The 17,516-nt window shown below is 38.8% G+C and overlaps 1 protein-coding gene across 1 annotated transcript; it reads left to right on the plus strand.

Annotated features, from left to right (window-relative positions):
* The first annotated feature begins 4,349 nt into the window (after positions 1–4,349).
* On the plus strand, positions 4,350–15,855 carry LOC115358165 (protein shisa-like-2A). The gene is made up of 3 exons (XM_030050015.1): positions 4,350–4,531; positions 7,171–7,307; positions 15,671–15,855. The coding sequence occupies exons 1-3, from the start codon at positions 4,350–4,352 to the stop codon at positions 15,853–15,855; spliced, it is 504 nt and encodes a 167-aa protein (XP_029905875.1).
* The last annotated feature ends 1,661 nt before the right edge of the window (positions 15,856–17,516 follow it).

Here is a 17,516-nt window from a genome sequence, read left to right on the forward strand (position 1 = left end):
CCTAAAAGTAGATCACTGAAAAACGTGGATCTCGGAAACTGTAAGACATACAGAGAGCAAATTTTGCAGATAGGTTGAATATCATGCTCAATAATAGCTTACTGACATTTTGGCCCATAACTCCTGAATCATGAGTGGTACCAACAAAGTTCTTTTTTAATTGGATTCCCTGGGCCTCTGTCCATATAAGCCATTCCCACTGTGCGCTATTCTGCACTTTGTCCAAAATAGATTTTTTTCCCCTCTTCTCCAACATATTTTGCTCTGTTGACACCAAATTTGTCTCACGTATACTGTGATAACCCTCCTGAACCTGGCTATTACTTTTCTTGCTGATGTTCTATACCATTCAGCCTCAAATGGATTACAAACTTTAGCTGAAATACTAGTTCTCAGAAAGAAAAACAGCGGTAGCTCATCAATTATTTGTCTCTTCAGTCTCTTTGCACCATTCTGTCAATAATTCTCTGGCTTGGTCCATATCATTTTGTTGACTCAAAGTGCAGCAAAGTCTGAGAGAGGCAGCGTGAGCTCAGTGGATTAGTCAGCTGTCTCTGAACCCAAAGGGTCACGGTTCAAACCTTGCCATATCCCATTTTCCAAAAGCTTCAGGTCAGGATCAGCTCCTCTTGTGATCAGTGGCCTTCTCCATTAGACTGTCTTCATTTAGGTTCAAAGGTAACACAGTAAACCTTTAGGTGCTTGATATCAAACATGTCAACTTGTGTTCAAACCCAAACTCCACATTAGTCACAGAAGAGCAGTGGGAATTTGATGGTTCTCTGCTTGTCCGATTTCCAAACTGCATCAGCCCTGAGTTGCTATCTTGATCAATTGCCTCCTCTGGCTTTATTGTTAGATTAGATGTTGGTTATCTAAATTTCTAACTTTTAATTTATATGTGAATAGACCCAACTGCGGCACAGAGGCAAAGCAGTCAGCACTACCATCTCACAGCCAGAAGGTCCTGAGTTGCAATCTCAACTGCAGACACTGGAGTACAGATGGAAATGAAGCCAAGACAGGGACTTTGATCCAGTAATGGAAACCAAAAGGGCATCTTGTGGAGATTAAAGCAGAGAGAGGGAGCTCAGCATCTGAATAGAAAAACAGATGCCTGTATTGAAATTATGCTGAGACAACACAGAGAACACAAAAAGAGCCAACTCTCTCTCTCTCTCTATGAGACGCTGAGCACTCTAACCTAAATCACTTCTGCAAGAGATGTAAACAAGAAGAATCTAGTCTTATACAACCAAACAATTTTGAGACGTCATTTATCAAAAACACCATGAGCACATGGTCACCTGATTGTCTAAATCATGAACAAAAACAGAGTGAAAAGTTTTGGTAAAGCCTGAGGAGCAGACAGCATCAGGACAGAGATGCTCGAATGCAGCCTTCCCACACCAGGTCCTGCGCATTCTGTTCAGTCTTCAGGTTCGTTCTGAGGTCTTGTCTCCCCAGCACACTAAAGTCCAACAGCTACAAGACATCGCTGTGAGCCGTAATGTTTTCCTGTTTTCTTTTCCTTGTCGATGTGTGCAGCCCTGTGTGGAGACTGCGCATGTGACGTGCTGTGGTGTTGTCTGTTTCCTCCCACTGTCTTTAATGGAAAATTAGCTTTCAACCCAATCACCGCACCACTGACCACATTTACATCCTGCACCCTGTAATTAATCATCATGCACATGCACACACACACACACACACACACACACACACAAACAAACACACAAATATAAATAAAACACAAATAACTATGGCAAAGTGTTTTCTTGATTTTAAAAGGGGCATTTGCTTCCATTTGATAACAGGGATTATACAGAGTGTTTCTGGGAAACAGCTTGCCACCAGTTCCTTGTAATATCTACATTTTAGTGGCACCATTGAAACAAGCTGGGTCCCCTGCTCTCAAAATAATAAGGAAATTGATGCTGGCCAACAGGGTGCTGCTGTCACTAACAGGACCAAGACAACAGCAGCATCTGTGTGAGGGCAATATGCAGCGAAAGAAAAGAGAGAGCTAAATTTGTAAAGGTGAAACCAAACCTGTAAATCAGAAAACCTGTAAATGAAAAGACAAAATTGCAAGCAAATGGAAATAGAGTAAACCAGGAATAAAAACAGTCATCCTGATTATGTAGAACAGTTTTTGCTGTTTCAGATAATTCCTTGCTTGTATTTGCATGATTTATCATTATTTTTATTCATTTATTTATTTAATGAATTATTTATTGCTGATTCTCATTTGCCACCCAGCAAGTGATCGCCTCACATCAGCTGGATCACCTCAGATTTGGCCATTCAGCTCATAACCTTATCCTGTTGGTGGCAGCACTGCATCAATAAACAACAACAACAAGACGCTCCCAACCACAGCAGGTGGACCGGCTGGCTCACTGTTGAGCCTGTAATGAGTGTGTAGAGAACAAATTGAATATTTGCTGTAAAGATACTGATTGTATGGACTGTGTGTGTGTGTGTGTGTGTGTGTGTGTGTGTGTGTGTGGTTTACTTTGATACTTTTTGGCCCCCTATTGCTTTCATACATCTGGAGCTCCTGGAACAGTATTGTCAGAGGCGGCAGTATTGAAGTTCCTGACAGCAACTACAGAAGCCAAACAAATAAATACATACAAATTCAAAAGGAAGTTCCAAACAGTATTTGATGTAAAGTCTTTGATGGTGCTGAGTATAGGCTCCACTTACAGGCAACCACCAGATGCAACATCATAAGAGGCCCTTTATGCTTAGTGCTGTGGGAACATAGTCATCACAGAAAAACACCAAAAAATACACGCCGGGTAGAGTTAGAAAATCACTTGCACATGTACCCCACCCCCTTCTTTCAGCTACTGGACACAAGACTTACAGATAGGCATCACCATCAGAGCAGCTCCGCTTCCAAAATTACCCAACAAACAAAAGATGCCTGTCTGGCGCACTGAATAAATAAAACCCAAACACAAAACAAGATGAGCTGCCCTCCCAAACGGTGAATACAAATTAGCAGTGTATCTTTTCACTGTAAAAGACCCCAAGCAGAGGCAGGACCTGATTAAATACAGGCATACAGGCGGGAAGACCAGAGTCTAACAACAGAAAAAAAAAAAAAAGAGTAACACAAGGAACCCTGGCAACCAAAAGAAGAAAATAACTTGTAGTCAGTGCACAACATGGCTGAGACATTTTGTTCACTTTGCCTTAAACTGTGATTATAATCATGTGAGAGCAGAATGCCTCAAGAAATTTATCCTGTGTTGTAGGCTGTTGAAGCCTGAGGCAGACTCAGTAACTCTGTCTAACTCTGTCTAACTATAAGCAATGCTTTTGACTTACCTCCATGATCTGTTGTAAAACTATAACAACAATGGTTTGTTTATTGATGTATTATCTTATTTTAATAATGTTCATGCCCCGGCAGTGTTTGCTTCTGCAGACTGTAATGCTCAGCTCCTTTTTAATTATTTGATGCCTCATCTTACATTGATTTTGTTTATTTACACTGGAGCTAAGAATTGCATCTGCTTATCTCACTGTTGAGTCCCAAAAATATTGTTCTTGTGACATTCATGTTAATGACGTAGCCTGAAGAGATGGAGGGAGAGAGAGAATCAACACCGAAAGCCTGTAAACCTGTAAAGCCTGTATTTTAATTTAAAAACTTTAATGGACCCTGTATGCCTCTGTGTTTTTGTGACTAATTAATGGGTTACTAGCAAATCAGCGTTGATCTTCATCTGAGGTTTCTGAGTGTATTTGCTTTTCTTGCTCATGATGACGAATAGATTACCATAAATGCAAGAAGCCTTTTTGTGAAAGAGTTTGAGGAGGGAGGCCTTAATCAGCAAGGCCCAGTATTGCCAATTAAGCCTCCTTTTAATAGGAATGAGTTTTTTTCTGGTTCATAAAAATCACAAGAGATTCAGGGATTCAGATTGAAGGATAGTTTATTCACAGGATAGTTTATTCACTTAATAATGACAGACAGACAGACAGACAGACAGACAGATAGATAGATAGATAGATAGATAGATAGATAGATAGAAAGCCTTTTCAGGACATTGGACAGCTCCAAGCTTTGGTAGAGAGCAGGAGTGGCAGAGAGACCAGAGAGAGAGAGAGAGAGAGAGAGAGAGAGAGAGAGAGAGAGAGAGAGAGAGAGAGAGAGGTGGGCTGTAGACGAACACAGGAATCATGTCAGTCACAAAGAGCACTGCCGCTCTTGGAATAAACAGTTTCACTGGCGACTTGACCAGCGCAATGCGAGATGCGATGGGATCCGGTTGTACTTTAAATGAGCTTTGGTGCGCCTCTTAATTGGCCGTGGGATTCATTTTCTGAGTATGAGCTCAGACTGCAAGAGTTATTACAGCGCTGAAAAAGTGTTTGTGGAGGGCTTCACGTGTCCTAAACCGGACAGTGACTCCACGGCACTTTTCTGCTGCGGGTTTAACGACATCAAGTATTGTTGTGATGATCCCAACAGCTTTTTCCCTTACGAGTATGGATACATGTGGTGGCTGAGGTAAGAAAAATATAACAACATAATAAAGCTTCAGCCAGCTCAGCTGATGATGTATGATTTTCAACCACGATATGAACTGAATTTCAGAGATGTAGAGCAAGATAAATGGACTCTTTTCGCCCACCTTTTAATGCTGATGTGAATCTTTATCATCTTTATAATGTCATTATATTCATAGCTGTATAAAGTCTTTGGTTATATGAGCTGGGTTGTAAATGCACAAATCAACTATTTTCAGAAAAAATAGCCTGTTGTACTTTGTTATTAATAGTAGCTTTTGCTCTTGATGGGCAGTTTTGAGGAGGATAATTATATACAATGATAATTATTTTGACAATATATGCTGTGTGTGTGTGTGTGTGTGTGTGTGTGTGTGTGTGTATGTGTGTGTGTGTGTGTGTGTGTGTGTGTGTGTGTGTGTGTGTGTGTGCGTGTGTGTGTGTGTGTGTGTGTGTGTGCGCGTGTGCACAGATATACCGTATGTTATACACACATGTATGTGTGTATATATATATATATATATATATATATATATATATATATATATATATATATATATATATAATGTAGCACTGGCTATCACGTAGCATCGCCTCAGTGAAAAGTGCCATTCAACCCGACTCATCATGATTCAGTCCAGTGAAGCTGTAGTCACAAGCTCACTGTTCTGCCAGTTCAACATCTCATTTCTCTGCTCAGCAGACACGCTGCTTTTACAGACCATCTCTCCCATCCGCTTTCAGAGAAAACCCAGCAACCCACTGTGAACCACAAATTATTGTGTGGTTTAAAAAAAAAAAAAAAAAAAAAAAAAACTGACAGTCTGGCCTAAATGTGAGGCCAACAATGCCAGATTTGAAATTGCACTCTGCAAATTTGAAATTAGATTTTTTTTTTTTAAATACTTCCTCCTTTTTGCTTTAACTCCTTGAATATGGAAATGCTGGGAGGTGCAAGTCACTGGGAAACAGAACATGGCAGGGAGGATTTGTGAAGTGACACGCTACAATGTGTCTTCACTGAGTTGGGAAATTAACCAACTCTTGACTGTCCTGTTTCACTCATACTGCCAGTCTGAAGACCCACTGAGCAGGGCCATCAACTTGGACCTCACAGGATGGTAGGTGTGGTGATAAAACAGGATAGGACAAAGGATATCTGATAAGAGTAGATGCCTCATGTAATACTGAGGTATTACTGTAGGCAGAGAGATTATGCCTTACATTATGCCTATTTGAAGCACAATTTTTCTTCGGCTGTAACCTTTGGTGTTCACCACTCATTTAAGTAGCCTCTCAGATATTTTGGTCAATCACAGTCATTAACCAGTACATTTTTTTCAGTTAGATTTACTGTCTTTTAACAACATATGAGTGTGTTGTAAGCACATACTTATCATAACCAATCAAGATATAGCTTTAAAAACACAATATGGGTTGAATACCATATGATTTGTTGAGCTGAATGTATTTAACTGGTTTGACTGGAAGTCAAGTTTTTCTATGCTGCTGGCTGCTTTAATGCATGGCAAAGCAATACAAAGAAATTAAATAATGTGTTACCAAATCATCTTGGTGGAATTTTTAGGCCATTGAAAATTAGCCTATTCTGTGTGTCATGCATGTGGCCATTATGTCTCATTATGTATCATCATGTCATATGACTTCCACTGAAACACACTGTAGTCCTTTCCCTGCAGATCTCAAGGTGTTCACATTCAAAAGCCACAGCTGCAGGGCACATCAGCTCTGCAGCTGTTTCATTTTCAGTAGTTTCATTTTAAATTGCTCCTCATTTTGAAGCACCAAAGCTTAGCAACACAGCAGAGGCTGTTTATGGTTTAAATCTCATACCTGCCATTTCCTTATAGTGCAGTATTGACTTGTGAGTAAATGCTCTAATCAATAGTTAAAGCAAGAACAGGAAAGGAATCTAAAAACCAACATCAGCAGTTGTTTTTGTTGGGTTTGATTAGTAAAATGTTTACTCCTCTATGCTTTAATTTTAAGTTTTTGCAAGCTCTACATTTGAACACATACCTGTACCTCTATGCCATGTTTTCTGCAGCACACTGAGAAAATAGGAAAGGTGGTGCATCTCCTGCAGTGGTGTAGTCTAGTTTATTTTAGTGGGTATACGCGCGCACGTACATGCACGCACACACACATGCGCGCACGCATGCATGCACACACACACACACACACACGCTTTCTGAAACGTTAACGTTAGCTCCAGCTGTAGTGTCTGAAGCGGCAGTATTCACAGGACAAGCAGCAGGCTTATTGAAACACTGAAATAGTGTCATTTGGTTTTGCTTTCTTTTCATTGTTTTTTCTCCACTGACTAGCTTTGGACCAACTTCACCGCTTCACCTAGTAGTTTACTTAGGATTTACGTCACGCCTGACGGAAGTCCCTATGTTCAAAAAGAGCCCGCTTCATAACACAGAGGAGGCGATTTTATGAATGGGAAAGTGAACGTTATGTCAAAAAACAAACTGATGCGTATCTCTGCGCATTTTTAAGTGGTTAAGTGGAAATTCGGGACCTTTTCTAGTGGGTATACGGCGTATACCTGCGTATCACGTAGACTACACCACTGATCTCCTGCTCTGTTGTTCTCTGCTGTGTGTCTTACAGTGTTGGAGCACTTGTTGGCCTCTCCATAGCAGCAGTGGTTCTCCTCGCATTCATCATCACTCTTTGTGTTCTGTGCTACTTGTTCATCGCCACAAAACCCAGAGGCTTGGACAACGGGCTGCCCCTGAGAGCACCAGGTACTGAGTGCAGTGCTCGTGGTTGTTGGAGAATGCTGCCAACATAGCTATAAAACCAGAGAAATTAACAGGTAGTGCCGGCGTGGGCCTTTGGTTCACAGAGAGTATTTCAACGTGGTTCACCTTGCCACCTTCAACCGATATCACAGCGTTACATGGGAGGTTGTTTACGTCTTGAGAACTGATGCACTGCTAATGGAAACATGTTGTGTTCACAACAAACTGAATAAAAGAATCATGAAAATGACTGGAGTTGGGAGGAGTCGAGTCTTACCTTGTTGGATGTTGGTGACTTTGGCTGAACATCATTCAGTAATGTTTACAACAGTGTAGTTAATTAGGATTAACTCACATTTAATTGCTTAATATTAACCTGATTTTAGCTTGAGAGAGGCTAAGAATGAGCTTCCAATAATTTTAAATAACTTTGGCAGCACACTGATGATTTTAATTAACTTTGTTCTTTAAACCCAAATTCCACTCAGGGATCAGTTAAGTATTTCTGATGATGATTCTGATAAAGACCCCATTAAATGAACTCTTATTTTCTTGATTTTGATATATTTCCTGCTGAAACAGGATGTTTGGGCAGGACATGGTGCAGGGAGGGATCGTGCACAGTTTGGCAGAGAAACACAATATTATTTGAAGGCACATGTGGATGAGAGGGGATGTTTAAAGACTTGTGAAGGTTTTACTGGTTGAAATTTTAATTTACACTCACTAGTGCAGGATGACGTCACTACTTAAGGTCCTCTGTTTTGCAGGATGTAGAGGTCATGTCAGGTCATTTCACGGAGACTTTAACTAATTCCTCCCTTTGTTGTTGCTGTGAGAGCCACTGAACAGCCAGGTGTCAAAAAAGTTCCTCAAACAAACTCCCCTGCCAATGCAGTGACATCAGCAAGCGCTACAGATGTTTTCTCGGCAAGGTGAACCATCTGGAAATATTATGATTTGCCGTGAACTGAAGGCCCACAAAGACCCACACTAGTTCTACCCATTCAAGCTTGTATATATAAAAACACTGAATGTTTTGCACAATTACCATCTTAGTTGACTAAAACTCTCTCAAAGTCATTTACTTCTCTTTATCCGTGCCAGCATTTTCAGGACATTAAAAATGGCTTTTACCTGGACTTATCGTACTTTATAAAAAGAAGTGTCCTGAATTTTTTGTGCATTCACTGCAGATTAAAAGCTTTTCGAACACACCTCAAATTCACATTTCACACAAATAAAAGCATTTCAATTTGCTCGGACATTTTCATTTTACTGATATTGACTCCTGTGGAGACGTGGCACCATCAACACCATGCTTGTCTGAAATGTGTATTTGAATTAGGCAAATTAACTGGAGAGAGAGTTAACCTTAATCTTAAATTATTTCACATGCAAGGTCATACTTTTCAGATGAGATATGGCATGTGACAGTATTTGCAGTAACTGAAATTCAGAATGTAGGGAGAGAAGCCTGGATGTGAATTTTATCAGGTGTGAACATACAGTGTCTGACACAACATATCAAATATATCAAACAGTTTCTTATTGTGTGAATGGACACCCATTTATTTTGAAAAGATAAGAGCTCCTTCCAAGAAAGGTAGAAATCATACTCACATTTTTTGGACAATTGAATAGCAATTAGAACTAACTGAGACAAGGGATGAATACTTTTTAAAAAAACTGAATGTTTCAGTACGAAAAGATGAGATGGCATCAGTGCAGTAAAAGTAATCTTGCTGAAATTTGCTAGTTTGCCAAGTTTAATAGCATTGACAGGAGCAAACAATCAGAAAAAAGAAGAAATAGAACATCACTTTAAAGGATGTCTTTTAATTTGACAAGTCTCTCTTAAACAAAGACAGTGGTGTTTGTCTGAAAGCAACAGGGTTAGCGCCCCAAAGGCTCCAAACAAGACAGATACAATACAGAGTGATGTAAGGGAGGTAGCACATCCTCCATATATCCCAACAGTCAAAGAGAAGACAGCACATGGATTTTAGCTCCTCAGAGCAGGAAAAAGGTGCAAAATGCAGTAAGGCGTACAAGAGCATTTTCAGCTCCTCTGTCAAATGGAGCTCATTTTTGGTTATACAGAAATACACTATGTAGACTTGGTTTAATGGAGGGTTTTGAAAAAAACATGGGAGAAGAAAATAATCCCCAGAACATGGATGACAACTCTAAGAAAGAGTCTTCAGAAAAATGAAGTGTCCTCTCGGTGTGGAGGGATTTTTTAATATTTCTTGTGATAGAGCAGACTAACTCTTTAATTGACACATGCATATGTGAAGAATATGGGCGGCTCAGGTGCACAAAGACTTTTTTTTGGAAGCGTTTAATGTCTATAGACCTTCAAAGTGCCATCATCTGCCTCCATGTCATGAAAATGTGCTTCATAACATTGGAATATAACTGAGGAAAACTGAAGAAGCCTGTCAAAAGCCTTAGAAGAAAACTAACCGACCAGCCAGGATGATGTTCCCAGAAAAGTTCAATTTGGGGTGTCTACTGTCTCTAGATCAATATTTGAAGGGAACAAAGTGCAGGAGGGTCATGGGGTTTGCACGAAATTGATTCGTCTTCAACAAAAGGAAAAAAATCGCTCACCCCTTTCAGCTGACAAGCCCAGGCCTTGTTCCCTCTGTGCTCCCTAAGACTTTCACACACCTTTCATTGCATTTTTTTATTGACATTTTTATCGACAGTGAGCGGGTTCTGAGAGGAAAAGTCCAGCTGCTTTTTTGTCCAGCAGTCGGGTCCAACTCCGCAAAATGTGTGCTGGCAGCAGATGAAGCATTTCTTGGTTTTAAAGGCTGCATTGCTGTAAAGGGCTGTCATTTTCTGAGCTTAACAGATTGTTTTAGCTGTTCTATTATTTACATCTATCTGCTTGGTCATCATATCCACATTACTACTGGTTGTTTTTCAAAAACCTCTTGTGTGTAAATATCTGACGACAGCACCAATCATCACAATATCAATATTGACGTATTAAGTCAAAGATAATGTGATATTTGCTGCTGTCTGTATCGCCCAGCTCTACTGGCTAGCGTCCCTTGGCGGGGACGTTGTGATTGAGAGCTGGCGTCGAGCTGAGTCAGACGGATCAACTGTGCTGGCCCAGCTGCTAAGTTGGATTACAACGAGGTGGTGGATAGTTTTTAAACACATTTTTAGTGTGAGGAGGTGTTGGTGTGTGTGTGTATGTGAGCACCACCCAACTGGTCCTGGCCTTCAGGACACATGTGATTCCTTTGCTTTATTTTTTGTCTGTGACAAACATGACAGTGGATCAAGTTTTAGTTCCCGTAAGTACCGTAATTGCCGTAAAGTTTGAGCTATCGAAAAAAATTCAACTTTTCCAGAAAGCTGAGAAGTTGCGCTTCAGCCCACGTTCTAATATTGCTGAGAAGAGAAAATACTGGACCTGTTAGCTAGGAAACACGTACCCTTGTGCAGTCTCTGTTTCTCTCTATCTATCTGGTTGACGGATGAAGCGAGAGGGTTGCCATTCCCCGATCAAAAGCCATCGCACGGTACAATAAGTAACGACGAGGGGTGGACATGTCCGACAAGATGCTGGGGACAAACTCAGTGCACCGCAAAACCCGGCAGTGGACCGCAACTGTGCTACAACACCTCCTCGAACTGTTGGTGATGTCGTCATCACCAACAGCTTCATTATTCACAAGAAGATATGTAAGAGCCAACAGCAGGTATGTAATTGTATTTTAGTGTATTTTGCATTTTATTTTTGCATTTTATTTTTCTTGTGTTTTCCTTGCACCTTTTCTGTTGTTGACCATTTATTGTGATGCATCAATACTCCAAAGCAAATTTCTTGTGTGTGTGAATACCTGCCTGGCTAGAATAAATCTTATTCTGATTCCGTTTCAGGGATACATGCCATGCCAGACCTTCAGGAGCAGCTGTCTGCCCAGCTCCTGGGAGTGCCACTGGATGCCAGGCCAGTGAGGACCTCCAGCCAAGGCCATTTCCCTGTCCCTGTCAGTGATGGCCAGGGACACGGCAAGTTATGGAGTGCGAGCATGGGGAATGATGCCTTTGTGCAGCGATGCACTCTTTGCAAAAGAACACTTTGACACACGTTTTGAATAATTTGTACAAATGGATTTTTTTTTAATTTTATTTAGTATAAAACACTAATATCAAATTCCATGTTTGTGTTTTTCTTCCCTTAAGCTTAAGTTAAGTAATTTCACAGTCAAAACATTTCAGTTATGTTACATTGCTGTCAGATATTTAAAGCTAAAGTAATCCTGGAAAAAGGAGCAAAAGCACATACAGTGCAGACAGTTTTATAGCCAAAACAACACATTAAGTCCAGGTGGCCTGTGTGAGACTTTGGTCTTAAAAGGTTAAATTAATTAAATTAATTTAATTTGTTCTTCTTTTTATTGTGAAGCACTTTGAGCTGCAATTCTTGTGTGAAAGGTGCTATACAAATAACGTTTTATCATAATCATTATTATTATTATTATTCTTATTGTTGTTGTTGTTGTTGTTGTTATTATTGTTATTATTAATTTGAATTATTTGAATTGTTTTTTGAAATTATTTATTATTTATTTTATTTTTTAATTGTTTTAATTATTCATTTTTATTTAATTTTAATTTTAATTTTAATTTTAATTTTAATTTCACCCAGTGCTTTTAATTCCACATAAGGTTTGCCTTCGTTCTGTATTTATTTTTTATCATTTCTCTTTTGCTCTGATTTTTTTTTTTTTTTTACTTTTTTTGTGCTTGACATATGTTGAACTGTTACATTAGCAAGACTACAGAGTGGACTTGTTTTATTTTTTTGAAAAATATATTGTTATTTATTCATTCATTTTGATATATACACCTAGGACCACAATCATGTCCCAAGACTTCAGTGTCAGCTACTGTAATGGTAAGATAGCTAATGATTGAAACTTGTTCCACACCACATCAACAAATAAAGCTATCCAAGCCAAATTCAAAGATATCAAGCAAACTATTCAGTGTTGGCAGTTTAAAGCGGTAATTTTGCACTGCAGTGTGTTTGCTCATTCATCTGAAGGGGGTGGAACTGGGAGCTCTGAATCACTTTGGTGGTCTTTGCTCATCTGTTCTTATCTCTGCTTCTATTTGTACACAAACCAGTGCAAAGTCTTTTGTGATCTGTTGTCTGCATTGAAATACTGACAAAATTAATCCTTAAAGTTTTACTCTGAGATGGGCAATGTTGAGCCATAAAGAGTAGGGACATTTTCAGCAAAGCCAATCTCTCAGTCGCACCATGGCAGATGTCACAACTGTTTTGGCTTTTCTGTGTGGTGGCAAATGGTACCGGCACTTCTGCTGGCAGGCCCACAAATGCAGTATTCAAGAGTGGCATCTCCTTCAACACAGTCTCCTCTTCATCCGCATATTCAAATTGGATATTCATAAAACTCAGTTGCCTATACTAAACCCAGGAGAAATGGAATGCTTCAACCGATTAAAATGAAACTGATTAAAACATAGTAATAGTGATAAAAATGAACTAATTCTGGACTTTTTGTAGGGTATGTTTTCCTTTAGTCATATTGTAATTTCATTTATTCACTGTCATGTTCACTGTTTTAATTTTCTTTTTTATGGCATTAATGAAGAGGTGCAGTGGCACATGCACAGGTAGGCTATAAATATACTTGTACCACACTCAGTTGTACATGTACAGAGGTGCTCCAGAAATATCAAACTTAAACACGCAATGGACAGCAAGCACATTTAAAATGGGCCATGTGAAGCCAATCGATAGCTTCAACAAGCAGCTGCAGTGCTGAAAAGCTGCAATTAATGTTTACCATAATAGTGGAGCAGAGTCGACCTATGGCATATGAGCTCTAAAACACATGTTATGATCAGAGGCACAAAATATACATTAACAAGCCATTTTCATCTCACATTCAGTGTGTTTGAATCCATTTAAATACTTGAGATCAATATAAATGAGCTGCTGTGTATGAAAAATACCTCTTATTAACCCTCCTGTTATGTCCATATTTATGAACATCTTTTATGTTTGGGGTCAGTTTGACTCCAGCAGTTTGAACCTCCACAGAATTATTATAATTAAAATTGTTACCAAAGTTTATGTGTCAAGTACTTTATGTTTCTTTGTTGAGTACCTAAATAACCCTTTAAATAAAACATAACAGCCCCCCCCCCCCCCCCCCCCCCCCCCCCCCCCCCCCCCCCCCCACACACACACACACACACACACACACACACACACACACACACACTTCTACATCGAGTATTCCTATTACGCGAATATGGAAAATTGTGCAAATCACCATAAAATCTCACTGACTGACCTAAAATTGGGAGGAAATATTAATTTTTGTTGTTTTATTAGCTTTATATTATTTCTAAGTACAGATTTTTGTTATTGCGTTACAAAGTGTGTACAGGACATTGAAAACATATCCTCATCAGAATTTCATGTTCACCTGGTAGTACCCACTACATTAGGAAAACTCATTAAATATGAAGCAAAAAAAAAAAAAAAAAAAAAAAAAAAAAAAAAAAAATATGATGTTAATCATTTATTTAGAGACGTTAAACATTGGCTGGGGTCAAATTGACCCCAAACATAATAGGAGGGTTAAAGCCAAATAAACAGATAAATAAATACAAACATAAAAAAGCTACTTAGAAATCCCTGCCTGTCGTGAAAAGAAACAATGTTTGAGTGTGCAAATCTGTGCCTGCACATGCCAGAGCGACCTGGCACACCTTTCCCTCTGAATCCCTCTGCATGGAGAGGCCTGGCAGCGGGACGTGTTGGCTGCATGGTGCTGCTGGAATGGCCGACACCACAGCAACTGTTGCTACTGCTAAATACACCCGGCCTGTCTCCGAGTTTGCTCAATGAGAAGCAGAGCTGGACTGTAGAATACAAGTCAGAAACTGAATTCTTATAAACCAACAGCAGAGTTAAAGCACCATACCAGTGATTTTACATGTTTGGTGTAATATCTACAAATACTTCATGTCTCTGCTAATCCACTGATTTCCATTCGCTCCACTACAATATGAAAATGAACTTTTAAACACTTCAAACTTTCCTCACGCCAGTATTCCATCGCTGAAATAATATGGTGCACATTCACTGTTTTTACCTAAAAGCAGCAGCACTGTTGTGCTGTGATGACTTGAAATTGGGCGAAACCACCAGACAATAGTCCCTAAGGAAACGTTTGCATTGCACAGTTAAGTATCAGTTACATGGTTTATATATGTTGATGGCTTTGTTAGCTGCACGCGCAGAACATTATAAGGTGGATGTTGCGAACAAATTTAAAAGGGATTTTGATTGCATGTTGTAAAATCTTTAGTACCTGAGCATTATTTGGAAAATGGTTTGCTGCAATATAAAATGTGTTTAAATTGTAGTAAATGGCCCATGCATTCAAAATCACTGGTATGGTCCTTTAAGTACAAGAGTTAGGATTTTATTAATAGTAATGCGGGACTGAAATCGGGTACCTATAATTTCAAGGCTGAACTACTAACAGGACTGTTAGTGGTTTAGCCTGTACCACACATTTTAGCTGTGTAGCTGTAGTCATCCTCAAAGTCCCAACCCTTTTTAGCATATGTTAGTTTTATGCTAATTACAGCTCTTCATCACGAGCGTGTCTCAAAGGACAAGGTGTTCTGTCTGTGCCGAAGGCCCTGTCGTTGTGAGCCAATGCAAAGTCAGCAAAATGCTGGCACCTGTGGCAGGAGCACGCAGCCAGTTGTCTGTGTGAAACTTCTCAAACACAACTAATGATTTTAGTGCTAAATTTCCAAAGGTTTTCAACTTTGTGTTTTAGTTTGTGTACTTTCACAGCAAGTTGTTCTTTGTCATTCGTTTGCTTTGCAACCCGTTCAGCTCTTACGGACTCCTTTCATTGTCCCCATAATAAAATCAGATGTGAGGCTGGATCCATGAAACCTTCTTTCAATAAAAAAAGGAAAAAAGGAGAAAATGGGTTATGGGTTAATATCCTCAAGTGCTATTTTTTAAGGTTAGTCTCATGAAAAAAAGTAGTAAAATTAAAAAATTTGTGAGATATGAGGGGTATAGTGGGGTGCATTATTTATTTAGTAATTGGCACATCATGTCCAAGACTTAAACAGAGGAGTGACACATTTCATTACTCCATTCTGCCATTTAAAAAACAAAAACAAAAAAACAAAACAAAACAAACAAACAAAAAAAAAATGCATTGATTGGACCAAAGGAAGGCTGCGTCACTCATGGGAGACAGTATGTTAACTGTTGATTTATTTTTTACAAATGTGACATCCTCAGTGCCTTTTGTGCATCGCAGGCACTGTGTCAAGTCAACCAGAGGGACAAAACCAACCCACACCCCCCACTGGTCCTCAAGGGCTGAGGAAACACTTCCTGAGGGGCAAGCTGGACTGTGACAACCAGCCACCAGACCCTGACCGCCTTTTCCAGCGCTGCTTCATGGCCACCGTCACAACCATCAATGTAGAGGGCCCGACATAGACTGGACGACTGATACTTGAAGCTCCACATCTACCTGGGCTTTGGCTTTTTTATGCTCTCATTCAAAGTAAGAATGACTTCAGAAGAAGTGTTAATATGTTACTAGGATAAAGTCCAGACATGGTATAATCCAGAAGGTATATCAGTGAAATGAAATGTAATGCTTCAGCAAGCTTTCTTCTTATTTTTTTTTTTTAAGTGATGACACAACGTTTTTGACCTGCCACCTCATGCTGAATGTTTGATAAACCAAAGAGTCAACCTATTTAGTGTTTACTGCTGTACTTCAAGATTGCTCACAGGAAAATTACAGTTTGGATGACACGAAGATTTCCACATGATCAAACATTAATGTACATGTGATAAAGAACATTCAGACACTTTGTTAAAAAATGTTGAAAATACAAATGTATATCCTTTAAAGAATGGAGAATGTGGTGCATCTATTTGAAATGTGTACAGTTATTATTGATGATTTTTATTATTATTTTAAGGGGACTTTGGGGAGTAATGTGTTCTTATATGTGTCCCTGTGATGTGTGTGTGCTGCAAAGCATCACAGCAGCACACAGATGCTCTTAATCCTGCATATTGATATTAACACATTACATGCTTACCATGATCTGCAATGAGAGAAATAACCCTCTTATCAGCTGCTTTAACTGGAATTTATACATTGTGCTTGTCAGTGAAAGGGTTGTTTTTAACTTCTCATTGTTATAATATTGGCAATGTTAGCCAATAGGTTAAAAACCATTGTTACAGATATAATTAATACAGATCAATGCGGCTCTACTCCAGGAAAGCTTATGTCAGACAATATTAGGCAAACCATAAAGTTAATTGATCATGCTCAAAAGCAAAATGAAGACCTTCTGTTAATGACATCACACATAACAGGTTATGCAGATGACATAATAGTTTATCTTACATCACCAGAAGAATCGGTGCATAAATTAATTAAAAAAACATTTGAAGAATATAGTAAAGTGTCAGAATAAAAATGAAATAAAAATGGATGTGAATCATTAATAACAGGAAACCAAGTTAGTCAAGTTATTAAAGATGTGTATAGATTAAAACGAGACACAAGGAAAATAAAATACCTGGACATTAACATTAGTAAGAACTTGGATGAACTGTTTGAGAATAATTACTGTGTTTTGGAAAGTAAAATTGGACAAGAACTGAACAGATGGAGATTAATACCAGATGGAATACTAAACAGAGTGGAAACAATCAAATTGATGGTACTTCTGTTTTATTCCAAGCATTACCAATACCAATACCAAGAGTGGATTTTAGTAAATGGAATGATTTCAAATTTTATATGGAATAACAGATGACAGAGAATCAAATTAAAAAAGTTACAACAAAAAGAAGGAGGGTTAAGTATTCCAAATTTACAGAATTACTTTTATGCTACATAAATCCTTACAATACTGAAGTGGATGAAAATGGAAATGGAAGTAAAATGGATCAATATAGAAAAAGAAATGGCAAAGATATCAATTGGGACATTACCATTAATAGGAAAAGGAGCATGGAAAATATACACAGGGCAGAGCCAATGCATTATAAATACTGTAAAGAACTGCAAAAAACAAAAAAACAAACAAACAAAAAAAAACATATATGCAAAATATTTTAATATGTGTATC

Source organism: Myripristis murdjan, chromosome 4 (assembly GCF_902150065.1).
Source record: "Myripristis murdjan chromosome 4, fMyrMur1.1, whole genome shotgun sequence".
Classification (NCBI taxonomy): Eukaryota; Metazoa; Chordata; class Actinopteri; order Holocentriformes; family Holocentridae; genus Myripristis; species Myripristis murdjan.

Bases quoted from the DNA above. Each gene is read 5' to 3' on its own strand.
- LOC115358165 (XM_030050015.1), top strand. From the start codon at position 4,350: ATGAGCTCAGACTGCAAGAGTTATTACAGCGCTGAAAAAGTGTTTGTG. The intron at 4,532-7,170 runs GTAAGAAAAATA...TGTGTCTTACAG, and splicing joins GGATACATGTGGTGGCTGAG to TGTTGGAGCACTTGTTGGCC. The intron at 7,308-15,670 runs GTACTGAGTGCA...TGTGCATCGCAG, and splicing joins GCTGCCCCTGAGAGCACCAG to GCACTGTGTCAAGTCAACCA.